At 33.6% G+C, this 19,408-nt stretch overlaps 1 protein-coding gene across 1 annotated transcript in view; it reads right to left on the bottom strand.

Moving 5' to 3' along the window:
* The window catches only part of Cib2 (Calcium and integrin binding family member 2), a 44,838-nt gene continuing 25,430 nt past the window's right edge, over nt 1–19,408 (bottom strand). The window contains exon 5 of the mRNA XM_072546425.1: nt 1–350. Within this exon, the coding sequence (XP_072402526.1) occupies nt 127–350 (224 nt within the window). The 3' untranslated portion in view covers nt 1–126. The remainder of the gene's footprint in view (nt 351–19,408) is intronic.

The following is a 19,408-nucleotide window of genomic DNA, read 5'->3' as shown; positions in this document are numbered from 1 at the left end:
CATTCTTATTTTATTAAAAAAGTAAATTAATAAATCTATGTAAACAATTTATCTCAATAAGAAATATTTACTAAAAAAAATATGTTATAATACTATATATTCTTGAGAAAACCTTTTTATATTCCATTAGATTCTAATATGAAAGGTAGTTAGAAAATCGGGAGCCCTAGTGATTACATGCTCAAATTCCATAAACGAAAGTTTTCCGTCCCCATCGACATCTGCCTCTTCAATCACTTTTTCTGCAATTTGTTGTCTATCTTCTGGAGTTAGCTCTTGAGTATTTCTGGTGAGCAGAAGTAGGGCTTGGTCAATATCTTCAGGTCCTACGTGTTGGTCACTATCAAAATCTATAACAGATAATATACATATAAATATATATATGTACATATATGTATATAAATATATGTATATATATAGATATATATATATATATATATATATATATATATATATATATATATATGTAAAAGATATAATCTTTTAGCGAATTTGTCCTCCTAGGCCATATATTTGGCCATTTAATTTAATATATATATATATATATATATATATATATATATATATATATATATATATTTATATATATATATATATATATATATATATATATATATATATACATCTTTATACCATACCTACCATTACCTGTATATAAATATATGTATATAAATATATATATATATATATATATATATATATACATATATATATATATATATATATATATATATATATATATATATATATATATATATATATATATATATATTATATATATATATATATATACAGGGAGTTTCAAAAAGGTATGTCTTAAATTAAATTACGCATTCCGGGGACAAAAATAAATTGATTGAATCCAACTTACCTTAGTACAAAAGTGTACACAAAAAAGTTACAGCTCTTTAAAGTTACAAAATAAAAATTGTTTTTTTTTGCATTATCTCCTAAACTACTTGACATTTTGTAATAAAAATAGACACGTTACTTTCTTGTTCTTAAAGCATTTTTCATACAAAAGAAACAACAAAATCTAAGCGCACAGAAAAATGTTAAGGGGGATGTGCAGCCCTAAATCCCCCCAAACTTTTGAGTACGTTCAAATCGAATGAATTTTGTGGCATCATTAGTTTAACACATTATTTTTTAAATTTTGTGCCTTTTATCACTTTTTTCAAAAATGAGTTACGGCTCTTTTCATTAACCTTTAAAAAATTAAGTGTAACTAAATAAATGACAAATGAATTAACAAGTACAAAAAATGTCTATAACCTCTGTAAATATAATATTACAATGAATGTTCAAAATGACCTCCATTTTCTTCAATACACATTCGGTATCGTTTTAATAAGGAAATTCGAATGCGCTGAAAAATCATATTTTTCTGACGAAATTGATTTACAGCTTCAATTATTCTAACCCTCAATTGTTGTTCGTCCTCTATTGTTACAGAATACACTTTTTCTTTCATAAACCCCCAAAAGCAAAAGTCCATGGGGTTAAGACCTAGACTTCTGGGTGGCCAAGAACTAGGCGCGTCACGACCTATTCCAATCCACAAAAATCCTCAAAATTCGAAGAAACTCTTTTTTTGTGTTTTTTGTAATAGTAGAGTTATATTGGCATTTCTACACTGAAACATACTCCAAATTCGAAAAAGCTGCATTTTCGATGATTTTTTACATATTTTAAGTACCTAACCTCATTTAAGTGTGAGAAATAACGATTTTTGTTTCCCCCCTCTTTATTCGAGTCGTGATTATTCTTTAAATAGTATCATTTATGGATTAAATTAATAAAACAATTATATTTAAATTTTATATTTGGACTCTTCTCATTCTATTATAAATATATTAATAAGAATCTGTTAATAATAATGATATATTATAAAATTAAAAAATAGTAAAAATATTCAAAATCACATTAAAACAATAGTTTTAGTATTCGTTACTATCTTCGTTTATTGCGGTGTCAGTATCTGGTATGTTCAATAAGTTTGAGAAAGTATTCTTGCTGATCTACTAATTTATGACTTACACCTTGCATTGCTAAGCTAATAAATAATTGCGGCAATGTAAGAACAAAACCCTACAGTTTAATCCATGGGTACAGTTACAAAATAACAAAAATCGTTATTTATTGACTGAAGTTAAGTTTATGTGGTAAAAACATGGGGAAAATACCAAAAATGGATTTTTTCATATTTTAAGAATGTTAAGGATGCTAAGGCAGTGACAGAAAATATCAAATTTAACCCTGCCATTCAAAAGAATGGAACAAAGTTACACGAAAAATATTTATTCAGAAGTTTGCCAATAATTACCTCCATAACCTAAAAATTCGATGAAAAATTCAAATATTTTTCCTGAGCTTAATTTTGATCCAAAAATCTGAAAAAATCAAACGGTTTGTGAGCATTAAAACGTATGTTCGTAAAATATTTCAGATTTTTTAAAGCAAAGGATCGCTCAGATTTTTTTTTTTTTTTCGAAAAAACACATTTTTTGCAAAGGCCCCAGTTGCCACCTAGGAAGCTAAAAATTTGGCTAAACGGGTTTCCAGATATGTACTTTCAAGTGCCTAACCCCACATAAAAATACAGCCGAGGGCAGATCTTATCATCCTATTCCGTTATAGCCTTTATAGCGTTTTATTTTCGAATTAATTTTATTTATAATTTTAGTTATTTTGTCATTGCCACCAACCAGAAATACAATTATATTTCTTGTGTTTTAATAGGGGCACGAGCAATAACCAAAACTCCATACTGAAAGTAAAGCTTTTTCTTCAACCAGTGAAATAGTGGACACTCATCATTCAGTAGAAAAACTTGATTTTGGTTTATTTTTTTATAAATCAGTAAGTATATGTAAGGAAAATAGAGGTTAACGTATTTGCGTGACTATCTCAAGTTTGTTTGTAAGTACTTTGTGTACACTGAATTTATTTTTTTTTTTACAGGTAGACGATGCTACTAAAAAAAAACTTTGGACTCCGGATTCTAAATTCAAGTTTCCATAAACTTAAAATTTCAAATGAGTTAGTTAACGGATTTGTACTGGCTGGTATATTTTCCAACAATGAATGCTCTATACTACAAGTTTTGTGCGTTATGTGCAACTGTTGGAGGAGAACAAGGATCAAGAGCACGAAAATTAGATAATTCCATTTAGAAAAGAGAAATATGCAGTGGAAGATTTTAAAAAATTTTCCGAAAATCTATATCATAAAATTTTTTTATACAAAGCGGCAAATTTTCTAGCAACATATACTGGAGAAAAAGACAATATTAATAAAAAAGAAAATTACAAATAGAAAAAAATAGAAAATCCCCTAAAATCCTATATTAAGACGGCCATTTTTCTTGCTAAAATGGGTCAATCTTTTAGAGGTCTTTCGTAAATCAGAAAATATTTCAGACGTTAGGCCATAAACTAATAAATAATATTCACCATAAATTTTAGATCCCTGCTTCAATTTGCTTCTCTGTGATCCTGATCCTTTTCTTCATCACCCACGAAATCAGACATTGTACTTCTCTCCATTCTTTCTTTCGTTTCAACATTATGTTTACTATGTTTCTTTCATCCAGCCCGAAACCCATTCGCCTCTCGAAATCTTCCCTCTCATTTGTTCATCTCTGGCAGTTAAAAATGTGGGCGGGAGTATCTGGTACCCCACAAACAGTACAGTCTGCCGAGGCAGATTAGCCTATTCTATTTGTGAAGGTTCCAAAACTGCTATCTCCGGTCAGAAACTGCGTCAGAAAGTAGTCTAGTTTCCTGAACTTACATTCCCACCACGGCCTCAGATCGGGAATAAGCTCCTTCGTCCACCTTGCCTTTCCGCTATCATTCGCCCATTCTCTCTGCCACTCTGCTATCGTTCTTTCTCTCTCATTGGCATCTATATTTCCATCCGTCCTCCTCACTTACACCATCAGCCGCTGTTTGCACAACAAAACGATCGGTATCACCGCTCCAACGACATATAGAGTCTCATTTGAAACCGTCCTATATGCGCTAGATTCAATGCGCTACACCACACGGGGCAGCGTGGGTTACCACCGACTGGAAAACTCCATTTAGCACCCTTCTTTTGGTGCTACCTTGGCCTCCAATGTTTGACTTCAGCCGTATGAACACCTCCAGAATTCGGTTCGCCTTCTCTACTGTCTTATGGATGTGTACCCGAACCTTAGTCCTTCCGGCAATCAGACTCTCAGATACTTAATTGATTTAACCGGTGCAACCTCCACACCTTCCACTATAAAGTGAAGAGAGGATTTTTCTTGGTTCCCTTTGAGAACTCACACCTCAGTTTTCTGAGGCGCTAGCTGTAGATCGTCCTTTCTAATCCACCTACTAATGCGACGCAGGGCTGTGTTAGCCGCATTAGCCATGTCCGTTTTCTGACTAGCCTTCGCAACTAGTGCGAGATCAACGGCATAAGCTAGAAGAGTTTGGCATTTGTAGCTTCAACACCCCGTCGTACAGGACATTCCACAGGATGGGACCTAATACTGAACCCTGCGGAACACCCTACGACAAACTGATGTGGTATCTTTTTCTCTTATGGACCTTTGAGTGTAGTATCTATCAATTACGTTGACCAGGTACTCACTAACGCCCAATTCTCTCCCATGATGCCATGTTAAAGGAATTCTTGACGTCAAGCCAGATGAGAGCAACCCATCTCTTTGTATCCTGCATAACTAAAGAGGTTACTTCTGTGACCGCATCTATGGTGGACCTTTTGTCGCATTATTAAATTCTTTGGTATATATTGAAAACACCGAAATATTTTTTCAATCCTTTTTGTGTCGACGAGTTGATAATAAACACATTTTTTAAGTCTGTTTATATATCACAGATGCATAGTTCCTCGGTGTTCTTTGATCGTTAAGCCGCCTAATATTGCGCGTTAAATAAATATTCCCGTTTATATATTTTGTTTATACCAAGTTGGGCAAATGAAATTATAGATAATTACATAACTCTCAGTAAGGCCGTTGTCAAGAGCAGTTGGTTTCGTTGTAATCCAAATTTAGTTTCAAATTCGTATTAGATTTTCGTTTTTTGCCTTTTTTTCATGAGAAAATGTGTAGCAGTGTAAAGTTTTATGTGCAGTTAATAAGATTTAAAAGATTGGTCATTAAGAACAGACGCAGTGTGTTTAGTCGGAAAAAACCGGCAAATTTGTTGAAAAAAAAAGTAATTTATTCTCAATGTAATGTGTCAGTTCAGATAAGAGTAATCACTGTTTTTGTTTTATGTCATCTCTCACCTAAGAGATTTGTATCTAAGAGATTTGCTGCGTTTTCAACAAGTTTGAAAAATACCCACATGGTTCCAGTTTTTAAAGCAGATTTTCGAAGTTTGTGTCCAGTACCAACTTTCAGCCTCAATTTGTCTGTCCTAAGAAGCCGTTTCAGAATATCTTTCGCAGTTTGGAGATGAATTTGTTCGTATGGCAGAGAGTGTAAGTCAAGTTCCTAACCCCAGAAATTTTAGTGAAATCCAGGTAACTTTTGTATTTGATTTTTAAAGGAAAAATAAACATTTTCTAATAATAATTGCTTTTACAACAATTTAAGAAATTGTAATAATTAAAATTGTATATCATAGGGCGAGGCTTAGCTGTCATATTAATTGTCCTCAGTTTTAAAATTTAATATTGACATCTGACAGCTAGCTTTATTTTTTTGACATTTGGTAAATACCTAATCATAATAGAGATTTTGTTTTTGTTTTTTAAAAAAAGTTAACCTCTATGCATAGTTTCACTTGAAAAGATAGTTTTTCATTTGTAATAATTTATTTCTGCTACAAATTGTTGTTCATTAACAATTGTAAGTTTTATAGTATCTCCAACTTTAAGAGTTTGTAAACTGATAGAACGTAGTAAGTTTGTTTTTGATATTTTGTATTTTATGGTTATTATTTATATTTGTAACTGTTTATATGTGTTTGTGGTGAGACAACAATAAATATTTAATTTTTTTCCCTAAACCATCTTGTTTATTTCTCTTAACTAACTCTCTAACCCTTTTTTGTGTTTTTAAGAAGGAAGAACCTTTTCTCTAATCCAGCAGAAAGATTCTTCAAAGCGGTGTCCTTATTTTAAATAGCTTGAGAACGTTCTTGTGTTTTGTTTGTCCAGGATACTAATGTAAGTAGCCTTTTAGTCAAAAGTTTCGTTTTATTTTGCTTGCCCTATCTTTACCCCAATAATTTCTGTCCCAAATTTTCAACTCCTTTTAATAATACCCTATGTGGTAGGTAAAATAATCGTTACACTTTTAGCCCTAAAATCATATTGGCGGTAGCTCAGTGAATGCTTTTCTTCTAGCTCTTACTCAAGACAGCCTTTTACAAGCTGCTCGTGTAATTTAGCTATCGAACTAAGAAGGCAAATTGGCCGAAATCGCACCTCTTGCTCTTCACCTCTACCTTTCGGGATAAGGACAACCTTAGTGTCTTTCAACATTGTTGGAAACTGCTGTTTTTCAATCAGTTTATTTAGCAATCAATTAAGTACAAAGATCTGAAAATACAAATAAGGAAACAATGGAAAATGGAAAGTAATCAGACGATACCTGCTATTCTCTCTACTACTGGAGTTATCCCGAAGAGCCTCTTAGAGAACACAAAACAGCTGGTTAATAAACATCTCTATAAAACCATGCAAAAAGCAGTACTGCTCTCAACATCAAGATGCGTAAGAAAATTTTTGGGAGATACCCCATCGTACCAAGTCACCTAGTGCTCTATATCATGGGAAGAGTCTCACCAGAGGTAATGTATGGCTAAATCTGGATAATAATATTTATTTGCTTCCCATTATACAATATAAAATAATGTTACACTATAATAGTTCAATATAATAGAATTAGAATTAATTTTAAGTTAAATATTTTGTTCAAACAAATAGTTGTTAGCAAATAAACAAAAAAGGAATTCCCTGTTGAACTAGAGGTTGTGCTCAGGGATTACACTCATTTACACTATTCAAATAATATTTCTTCTACAGCACCATCAGGTTAATAATATAAAATATTACAAAGTATGTAAGTATATAGCATAGTGTGGTATAGTATTAGTTATATTATGATGAATTTAATCAAAGAAGATCGCTTTTATAAAAATAGATTTAATCATGTTGAATGAGTTGATTTTTCTCATACAGGTTTTATAGATCTCGGGTAAATAGTTAAATATTATAGGAATAGAGTATGTGAAATTGTGTTTTCCAATTGATTTATAAGCACTAGTAATTTGGACATAGTCATGAACTTTTCTTCTAGTGCTGTAAGTATGATCTATTGATTTTAACATGTTTATTTTTGTATGTAAGCAAAATTATGTTTAACAAATATAACTGTCTAATATTAAAAATACTTGATTGCTGGTAAAGAAGTTCTGATAAATATAAGCGAGAGTTTTTTAGCATTATTTTCAAAAATCTCCTTTGTAGTATTTCGAGTTTATTCAAATGAGAACCATATATATGTTCCACCTCATGCTAAAATAGCATATCTAAGACATGATTCTATCGAAGAATATTATACTATTTTTAAGTAAGACAATACTACAATACTACTACAAGTACTATATCAATATGTACATCCCACTTTAAGTGACAATCAATATTAACGCCTAAATATTTTAAGTATTTTTTTCCTATTTATTTTAATGTATGCGTTATTATGACTTACTTTTTTTTATTTAGATAAAGTACCTCGACAGCTATGGGCATTCGTCCAGGAACAATAATATTAAATATATAATAAATAAGGCTAAGACTAATAGGCTTTTGATTCAATACCGCATGAATGGCTTATACATAGATATATTAAAAATATATAAAGTCGATGATAATCTCGTGACCTTTTTGAAGCATATAATGGCTAAGAGTGGAAGACTAAAATTCACCTTCAAATACCTGGTGAAACCAATATCGAAACTGAAGATAACCCTATTAACCGGGTTCTTTTTCAGGGAGACTCGTTAAGTCCACTTTGGTTCTGCCTAGCGATGAACCCACTATCTCAGCTGCTGAACTCCACTGACTCAGGATTTAGCATCAAAAATAACAACACTGTTGTGGCGAAGCTTAATCATCTGTTGTATACGGATGATTTAAAATTAATGGCTTCCACTCGAAACAACTTAGATCAGATGCTAAAAACTGTAGAAACTTTCTCAAATGATATTAGTATGCATTTTGGACTAGACAAGTGCCGTATACCAAATATAGTCAGAGGAAAGGTTCAGCCCGGAGGTTTCGATATGCAAGATGGCCAAAACATCGAGGCAATGGGTGAAAATGATATGAACAAATATCTCGGAGTACAGCAAGCGCGAAAAATTGACCATAAACTAATGAAAACCGAACTAACTTCCGAGTTCGTACGAAGAGTAAGACAACTAAATCGGTCATATCTTAATAGTAAAAATTTGTTTAAGGCATTAAATACATACGCCTGTTCCGCGCTGAGCTACTCATTTGGTATTATAAAGTGGTCAAAAACGGATATAGAGAGTCTTCAGCGGAAAGTAAGAACACTTCTCACAAAGGCGCAAAAACACCATCCACGCAGTGCAGTAGAGAGAACAACATTACCGCGATATCAAGGGGGAAGAGGACTTATGGACATAGGTGAGCAATTGGATAAACAGGTTGCTAATTTAAGAACTTATTTCCAGGTGCAGGCTGAGACATCTACCTTACATCGAGCAATTTGCGCAGTAGATGATACAGCGCCGCTAAAACTGAGGGAACAAGAAATGCGTATAAACCATCTGACTAAGCAAGAAAAAATGCGCACCTGGATGAGTAAACCTCTGCATGGGCGACATCTCAATGAGATCAGCCAAGAATATGTCGACAATACAGCGTCGAACTACTGGTTGACATCAGGAAAGATGTTTCCCGAGAATGAGGGTTTCCTACTTGCCATTCAGGATCAGGTTATACCAACTAAGAATTACCTGAAATATATTTTTAAAGATCCTCAAGTCCAAAATGACAAATGCCGATATGGATGCCAAGCCCAAGAAACCATCCAACATCCTGGGGGCTGCCAGGCGTTTGTCGGAACTGATTATAAAGAACGCCATGACTCAGTAGGAAAGATTATCCACCAAGAACTAGCTGACAAACTGGGACTTCTCCAAACCGCCATCTTCCTTATTATCAATATGTCCCTGACAGAATGCTTGAAAATGACAACTACAAGCTATACTGGGACCGCACTGTGCTCACAGACTAACCAGTGGCACATAATAGACCGGATCTCATACTAGTTAATAAACTTACGAGGCAAACAACACTTATTGATGTGGCGATACCTAACACCAATAATTTGCGTGTTAAATACAACGAAAAGATTGCCAAGTATAGAGATCTAGAAATACAAATCAGAAGACAATGGAGAATGGAAAGTACCCAGACAGTACCTATTATTCTATCTACTACTGGTGTTATTCCCTAAAACCTCCTAGCGAACATAAAACAGCTGGGTCTAAATGAACATCTTTATAAGGCCATGCAGAAAGCTGTACTCCTCGCGACGTCCAGGTGTGTACGAAAATTTTTGAGAGATACTCCAGCAAACCAAGTCACTTAGGGCTCGATAACATGGAAAGAGTCCCACCAGAGCTCAATCCTTTTGATACCGTAGGTATCTGGGATGAGTGAATTTTCCCCCTAGAGGGAGTGTGAGCCGTATGGCTCAATCGACATAATAAATAAGGAGAACAAATAATAATTATATCACTTTAACTAATGTCTATTAGGTTAAATGTTGTAGAGTTGAGCGGTATTTAGATACTGTGTAGTTTTTGTGATCTATGTAGGGTTGTTGAGCATTTCCTTAAGAGTAGGTTTCAAGTCCAGTGCTTTATACAGGTTGGTGGATTGTTTGCAGTCAGTAAGGATGTGTTTTACAGTCAGGTAAATATTGCAATGGTGGCAAGTGGACGAGTTTCAGAGGACATTAAGAAACCGTAGGTAAGTTTGGTGCGGTTGATTCGGAGTCTTCTAATAGTCGATGCTTCTCTTTTAGTTAGGAAGTCCAGGAAGAGATGACCAATAAACGGTTGGAGTTCATGTAGAGTTGTTTTGCTCTTGTGCCATAAGTTTGCCAAGTCTCCTCTACTGACTTTTTGAAAATGAGTTTGAGATCATTAGCTAGTTGAATTGGAGTGACTCTAGTGTTATGGTTGGTAGCTTCTTTGGCAAAATGATCTGCTGTTTCATTACCAGTAATTCCACTATGAGAAAGCAGCCATATGAGAGAGACTGTTACATCATGAGCATAGAGATTTTAGTATAATGTCATGAATGTTTGAAACTAAAGGGTGGTCAGTGAAAATTATATTGACTAAATGGATAGATGAAAGGGAATCTGAACAAATGGCAATGTTTTGATGGGAGATGCATTTAAAATTCAACAGAACACTATATAGTCCCACTGTGTAAACTTCCACTGCATATTAAAGGTAACCGAGATGATCTTAAAAGTTCATATTTAGTAGTTACTGCACAGGCAATACCAGTGGTACTTTTAGAAGCATCGGTAAAGAGAATTAAATCATATGATTCTTTTGTATAATTTCTAAAAATGCTTTCTTTATAAGAATGTTAGAAAATTCATGTTTTTTAAAGATGCTGAGTGAGATGTCGTAAATTTTTAGCTTGTAGGAAAGTAAAGGTAGAAGAAATGAACTAGTCAGAAGGAGGTCAATATTTTTAATTAGTGGAGAAATTAATTGAGGTATAGGTTTTACGATAAGGTGTTGGATATTGTTAGTGAAAGAAGACGGCATTGTGGCAATTAGGAAATGAATGGTATTAAAGGAATTTGTGTATGTTGATGCCACAGACGAAAGTAGAATATATTGTCGTCTTAAAGTAAGAGGAGGTTCATTGTATTCAAGGTACATACTCTCGATATGACTAGAGCGAAAAGCACCTAGACATAGACAGAGTGCGCTATTTTGAACAGAGTTAAATGAATCTATGTGAGATCGAGAGGAAGAAGAATCGATAAAGCTTCCGTCGTCGAGCTTAGATACGATGAGGGCTCTATAGACTTTTAATAAAGTAGTTTCATCGGCACCCCATTGAAGATGACTGAGGGTTTTAAGAACGTTCAACCTTTTAAAACAATTGGTTTTAGGTTCGGAGATTTGATTCTTTCAATTTAATCTGGTGTTAAATACCAACCCGAGAATTTTACATTTATTAACAACAGAAAGTGGCGAATTATTGTTAAATAAAATTTGGGGTAACAGAGTGAAAATTCTTCTGGAAAATTTTATTAATTTGGTTTTGCTCTGAGAGAGTAATAATCCTAGTTCGTTAGATCTATCTTGAAGTAGATTTACTGCACTTTGCATAGGTTTACATGTGGTGAGGACAGATTCACCATGAGTGTAAATGATTAGGTCATGATTGTATTTAACATATTTGATGGGAGCAGGAAAGGACCTGTAAATTCCGTTGATTGCAAGAATTAATAGAGTTGAACTTAATACAGATCCTTGAGAGACACCTAGATTTTGAGGAAGATATTGAGAAAGTTTACCATTTGCAAGGACTTTAAAGGGTCTTCCAGTAGTTCCAGTTAAAAGTGTTTTACAAATAAGACAATATTACCTTTTAAATTATAGTGGAAGAGTTTGTCAGTGATTGCTTCGCTGGAGATTGAATCAAATGCCTCTTTAATTCAAATATAGGTGCTACAACATCTTGTTAATTGTTTATTGCTTGAGAAATGTGTATTTGAAGAAGAACAAGGTTATCAAGAGTAGGCCGATGATGTCGGAAGCCGGATTGAGCGTCGGGAATAATATTATACTTTTCAAGGAACCAAGTGAGTCTTTTATTTATCATCTTTTCGAGAAGTTTGCAGGTGGTACAAGCAAGAGAAATCGGATGACAAGATTTAGGAGTTATAGAGGGTTGGTCAGATTTTTTAATTGGAATGATTATAGAATTGCGCTAAATATCTGGGAATTTATGTGTGTTCCAGATAAGGTTATAAAATATATAAGGGATATCATCAGGACCAGCAGCAGATTTTCTACATAAAGGCAAGGTAAATTAGTTCATATACTGTAAAAACGTAACATGGTCGGGAGTTAACGAGCAGGTGGTGAAAGATTGAGTGTGTAAAGGACTGGGAGGGCAAGTCATATTACTTTTATTGAATTTGTCTTTAAAATAATTAGCGAGTGTGTCGGAAATTAATTGGCTGCTAGAGATAACTGTGTTGCTAAAGATGATAGGAGAAATCTTAAGGTTAGTTTTATTACCTTGGATTTGTGAAATTGTTTCCCTAGTTAAGTAGGGTTTTTATTGTGTGTTAGGTAGGAAGTGTAATTTTGCTACGAGGATCTTTTGCTTTGTTTAATAATGAAGTTGGCTTAGCTTTAAGTGGTTAGTGTATTAGATTTTCCTGGGTTTTGTTTCGCCGATATTTATTTAAAGCATTATTGGATAAATGGATGGCATTATTACAATCAACTTAGAACCAGGGTACCATTTTGTGAGTAGAAGAGATGATTTTTTTACCAATATGTGATTCGGCAGCAGTAAGTAAGGACTATAATAATATTTCGGTTTTAGAATTAAATTTTAACCAATCAGCGTTTTGAAAGTTCCAGAAACTTCTAGTAGTGGTTTGCTTATTGGAAGAGCTGGATATGATGATAGCCCACATGATTGCTATCATGTGGGCCATAAAAAACTTCCCAGGAGAGAAAAGGTGCAATTTTGGTGTCACAAAGACTAAGATCAATAGCTAAAAATGATGCTGAAGAGATGTTAAAATAGATATTAAGTCCAATATTTAAGAGAAAGGTGAACAATTAAAGACGTTTTAAATAACTTTGCCTTTATTAAAAGTACGGAATAAGCCCTAAATTCTGTTATGCACAATAAAGTCACCAGCAAAAATATACGGGAGGAGAAGTTGAAATATTAAATCGACTATTTTTTTTTTTTATTATTAAGGATATGGTCAGGAGGAATGTATATGCTGCAAATGGTAAGTTTTTTAGGACACCAAGCAGAAACTGCTACTCTTTCTAAAGTTATAATTAAAGGAGTATACATCACTAGAAACAAAAATTGAGGTACCATCACTGGCCCTTGTACAGTTTGTGCGAATATGATGATATCCTTTAAAGTTTTTAAGTTTGGCTTGTTGGTTGATTTTAAAATTTGTTTCCTGAAGACAAAGGTGTCGGGACTCTGGGAGGAAATAATCTTTTGATTTTTTTCTAGGCGAGGCTTCTCATCGCAATTCCAGTGTATTAAATTAAATGTTATTAAATTTTAAACATTATATAAAGAAGAGAAAACTATTGAGAAGTAACCGAGAAGTCACTTGTATAACTATCGTTAGTGAACAGTTGTTCTGTGAGATCTTTTTGATCGGGATAAAGTTTTAGTTTAATTTTATTTAACAGACGTGTTATACGGTTTTTTAATAATCTTCTTTTTTATTTTAGTATGGATTAGGGCAAGATCTTTTATTCACGAGGGTATCTCAGTGGTAAATTTAGTGGCTTCATTTAGAGAGCCATTGGTGCGAAAGTAATTTTCGAGGAAAGCAGTAAGTTGGGTTACACTGAGTGAAAAAGATTCTGGGACGTCTTCGTAAAGTTTATTAATAATGGAGAGAGATTCTTGATTAATAGTGTGACAGTCATAATCAGTTGATTTAGATTTTCTTAATTTCTTTTTGGCAGGTTTTTGTATGCTAGTTGAAGAGAACTCGGGCGGAGGCATTGGATTAGGAATTTGGTGGGAGAGTATTAGCGGGTGATATGAACTGAGATTAGTCAAGTGTACTTTCAATAGAACGTGACCTTTTTTCAACAATTTTTTAGTTTGTGAGCTCGGGACAGGAGGAAGGTGTAAGTGTTTCTACAGAGTATGAGTTAGGAATATTTTAAATGGTACTGTATTGGTTAAAATGCCACTAGATGGTTGTTCAATATTTGACGTGTCAATTTGAATTGGAGGAAAGTCGTGGGAACGGACATTATTTTGGATATTGGATTATGACTCTGCAGTTTGTCCAACCTGTTTGTAAAAAAAGTATTCTTGTTTATCAGTTGAAATAAATATTCTGTGAATTAATTTTTAATAGAAATGGTAGTCGATGTTTGCAGAGAACAATCATCACTGTTGGATAAAATATAAGTTACGCAGCGAAGACTCAAAACATGAGCGTATTCATCATCAGGTGATCCATATTTAACGTAAGAAATAAAAGAGGTAAGTGTTAATCCTAGATCTTGGAGTGGTTTTCAATTGTAGGGTGAGGAATGGATGGGCTAACATTAGAATATAATATTCTTTTATTAGGTGAAATAAGTCTGCGTATTGGAATAACATTTAAATTAATAGTAATGTTTTGATGAGTGCTTAGAAGATTGTCAACTCGCGTTGAAGAAGATAAGTAAATACAGATACAAGCATGGGAGATTCTAGATGCGAAGTGTACGTTTTTGGGAGCAACAATACTACCTACTACTTTAAAGTACTTAAACAGCACAGTATTAAGCAGAGTATAATAATTGCATTGTCTCGAGAAGGCACAGAGAGTGAAGGTAATTTTGCAGAGGTAGCAGCTGCATAAGATCTGAGTGCATGTGTATTATTTGTATGTAAAGTTAAGTTTGACATATTGTTATGATCCTGATTACCAAAACCACAAGAAACTGGTTAAATTAGGAAAAGGTTAAATGAGAGTAAATGTCAGCTACGATGACAATCTGCAACACAGTGACAGGACTATTAAACTCAACTAAATAAGCAAATCAAAATAATATTCACCTGGTTTCTACTTAACAGCCAATTTATTGTACTTTTTGCAATCACATTTTTAAAAATGATAAAAACTCTTCAAATTGCTATTAACTTAACGACCTGTACTCGATGAAGACCAGCACGTGAATGAGCTTAAATTTGATTCCAAGAAGTCGGGTAAATTATTTTTGTATATTGAAAATAGTATAAAATAAATTTTATCAGTATTAACTGTCAGTAATTTTCTATTTAGCCATTCTAGAACCTTTATGCTTTCTTTTTCTGTTAAAGTTTTAAGTTTATTACAAGAATCACTAGTGTTAAGTAAAAATATTTCCATGTGTTTTCATTGCTGCTAGATCATTTATGTATTATTGAAAGCAGTAAATAATTTAAAACAGTACTTTGAGGCACACCATACTTAATGAATTTTTCAGCACTTACTTTGTTATTAATTTTGACAATTTGCGATCTATTTTTGAAATAACTTTGAAATAGTAAGTACGGTATGCCTCTTATGCCAAGATTATCCAAAGCACCTGACAACTGCTGATGACTAAGAGTGTAAATGCCTTGGCTAGATCCAAAAATATCGCTAAAGAAGGAGAGCCATTATCTAGCATCTTATACAAATAATCAGTAGAGGCCGTTATAAAATAAATTGGTTTGGAGACAGCATGTTAAACTTTGTTTAACGTGCTGTCAAAAGATATTGATTTAGTCGTTGGTCATTTATCCAAGGCCCTTTCAAAAAATTTTTCAAGGCTGGTAATAAGTGATATAGTACGATAATTTTGCACCAATTTTGTATTACCTGTTTTAAATATAGATACAATTACAGCTTTCTTAAAATAATCAGGACATGTACCATGTTCAAATATTTTATTTATTAAATCAGTTGTCGGATCAACAACATAATTAGAAATTACCTTTAACAGATCGGCGGCAATGTTGTCTATGCCAGGAGATTTTTTTGGTTTCAGGGAATGAGTAATACTCTGAATTTTTGATTTCATTACAGGTTTTAGAAAAAACGTACTATGACATGAAGTTTTTGGAGGATCAGAAGAAGAGGATATTTTAATATTAGAAAAATAATCATTAAAAATATTGCTTATACTCTGAGTGATTAACTCATTATTTTGATTTAAAATGGAATTAATTTCACTTTTGTGCTATTATTACCCAATTTTTTAATAGTATTCCTATATATTTGAAGAGTTTAATGTGAAACAATAACAAGCTACACATGAGTTCAAAAAGAGTTAGTGCTATGATCGGTTAAAGTAATAGTATAACAAGCCACTAAAAATTTATTTCAGCCCGTCGTTAATAGATGACGCGACAAACCTATGGTAACAGTGTTGCATAGATCTAGTTTCTCTTAGAATCTACTCGACATAATGACAAGCCACATCAAAATGGCGAACATGGGCGAAAGCGATTCAGATATTTCTGTGAGTTCTGACGATTCTAGTAAGACAAATACTGAAGTTCAGTCGACATTCGATGACAGTGACCGTGATCCTGACTATGTACAATCTAGAAGTGACTCAAGTGATGAAAATACAGCGGTACGTAATTTTTTTGTTAAATGTGGCTTGTCACATTATTACCATTAAAGATTAAAGTATGATTGTTGTGGCTTGTGACATGGCTTGTTATATTATTGCATTTTGTTGTAGGATAATGAACAAGGTCCGTCAAGAAAAAGGACAAAACCAAACACATCCGACAAAACTCCAACAAGTCGATGGAGACAAAGCAATGAACACTGTTATTCAAGATCAAAAAGAAAAATTCGACGAAATTTAGGGCAACCATATGTAAGCGACAAAACGAAAAAAAATGTGCCTGGTCGAGAATTGGGACCGCCTTGCAGTTGCACTAAGAAGTGTAGGGAAAAGCTTCAGGGCCACGAGAGCAATATTTTTAACGAATTCTGGAACCTCGGTTCATGGGAGTTACAAAATAGCTACTTATTCGGATGTATAGATATTGTTAAGAAGAAAAGGTCCTACCGAAAGAAGAAAAAACATCAAGAATCGCATAGAAAGAGCAATGCAGTCTACTCCATTAATGTTAATGGTGAAACTACACGTGTCTGTAAAACAGAATTTTTAAATATCCACGGACTTCAAGCTTCTAAGGGCAGAGTAAATAACATTGTTCACAAGAAGATAGAAGGAAATCTAGTACCAGAAAGAGACAACAGAGGAAAGCATACAAACCGTGTGAACAAAATATCTGATTCTGAAATACTAAGTGTTAAAAACCACATACATTCGATTCCAAAGTATCAAAGTCACTACAGTCGACACAAGAACATAAATAAAGTTTATCTGGATCATAACATAAGTATAGCCAGTCTCTATTTGGATCGATATGTCCCTTGGTGTACAGAAATGGGAATTGAACCAGTCAAGGAGCATACTTACCGTAAAATATTTTGTACCGAGTATAATATTGGATTCAAGCTGCCAAAATCAGATACTTGCAAGACATGCGACGAAATTAATATCCAAATAGAGTCAGCAAAATCAGAATAAAATGATTATAGCGAATTAACAACAAGACTTAACTTGCACAAGTGTAAGGCTCAGGCAATGCAACAACTACTAAAGAGCGAAACAGCCCAGTCCAAAATTGATAACAGGACATGTGTTTTATCGTTTGACTTGCAGCAAGCGTTACCGATTCCCAAATTAACCACTGGTCCTGCATTTTATTGCAGGAAAATCTGGATGTATAATCTAGGAATCCATGATTGTACGGAAGACGCTGGTCATATGTTTGTCTGGACGGAAAACATTGCAAAAAGAGGAAGTGATGAAATTGCATCAATACTCATAAAATTTCTAAGCTCAAGGATAGGTGAAGTAGAGCATCTCGTTTTCTTCACGGATAATTGTCCCGGGCAAAACAAAAACTGGCTTTTAATGTATTTATGGTTCCAGCTAGTGAAGGAACAAAAGTTTAAGTCTATTTCACACCATTTTTTAGTCAGCGGACACACTCACCTTCCCTCCGACAGGGAATTTGCTCTTATAGAAAAACGACATAGAAAGTATGCTCCGCTTGTGTACTCTCCTGAGGAATGGCAAAAAATTATAAAAGAATCTAATAAAAAGAAGCCCTTCAACTTAACTGTTATGAAGCAGGAAGATTTCTTCAATGTACAACCACTCTTAGAGAACATTAAAAAGAGTACTCGCACTGATGACCAGCAATCTTTGGATTTTTCCAATGTTTTTTCCTTTTTGTTCAGGAGTGATAACAGGACATGTGTTTTATCGTTTGACTTGCAGCAAGCGTTACCGATTCCCAAATTAACCACTGGTCCTGCATTTTATTGCAGGAAAATCTGGATATATAATCTAGGAATCCATGATTGTACGGAAGACGCTGGTCATATGTTTGTCTGGACGGAAAACATTGCAAAAAGAGGAAGTGATGAAATTGCATCAATACTCATAAAATTTCTAAGCTCAAGGATAGGTGAAGTAGAGCATCTCGTTTTCTTCACGGATAATTGTCCCGGGTAAAACAAAAACTGGCTTTTAATGTATTTATGGTTCCAGCTAGTGAAGGAACAAAAGTTTAAGTCTATTTCACACCATTTTTTAGTCAGCGGACACACTCACCTTCCCTCCGACAGGGAATTTGCTCTTATAGAAAAACGACATAGAAAGTATGCTCCGCTTGTGTACTCTCCTGAGGAATGGCAAAAAATTATAAAAGAATCTAATAAAAAGAAGCCCTTCAACTTAACTGTTATGAAGCAGGAAGATTTCTTCAATGTACAACCACTCTTAGAGAACATTAAAAAGAGTACTCGCACTGATGACCAGCAATCTTTGGATTTTTCCAATGTTTTTTCCTTTTTGTTCAGGAGTGATAACAGACAAGCATTTTACGTTAAACATTCTGTGAATGGTACCTACAACCCCGTTAGTGTTGTCAAGAAGGGACGTCCTAATGTGCTTACTGTATCTGCTTTAAAACAGGAGTATATTGAGCCCATTCGGATTGCAAAAAAGAAACTCGAAAATGTAAGTAATGTAATGTAATGTAAAATCATTATTACCCTACATACCTTCAGTGTATCATTCATTCTACAAGAGTTTGCAAGAGAATGTCAGCCCTGATGTTGCTGATGAGGTCGCCGAGTTGGTTGATTAAATAAGATTTTGGGTACTTATCATTAATGTAATAATGTAACAAGCCACATTTTTTTTAAATAAAGACTGTTTTTATCTCAACTTTGGAGTAATTTTATTAATATTGTTATAAATATAGTTCCATAGCGCAACATGCACCCACATATCTAAATTAAAACAACAAAAGTTGTTGCTGGATTTTATAATATTATTTTTAACATTCAAAGTCAAATATCTCACTTTTGCCTTTTTGAGGCTTGTCATTATTTCACATTAAGCTCTTCATTTATATTTTGTAATTTCCATGTGATTCCGAATAATTTTTGTTTACCTCACTAATTAGCTTGTTTAATTTTAATTTTTGATTTTACTAAGCCGTCTGTCATCCAGATATTTCGCTTAACCTCATATATTTT

Source organism: Diabrotica undecimpunctata, chromosome 10 (genome assembly GCF_040954645.1).
Source record: "Diabrotica undecimpunctata isolate CICGRU chromosome 10, icDiaUnde3, whole genome shotgun sequence".
In the NCBI taxonomy this organism is placed as follows: Eukaryota; Metazoa; Arthropoda; class Insecta; order Coleoptera; family Chrysomelidae; genus Diabrotica; species Diabrotica undecimpunctata.
Note: the sequence above shows the minus strand (reverse complement) of the source record. Positions and strands in the feature narration are given on the sequence as shown.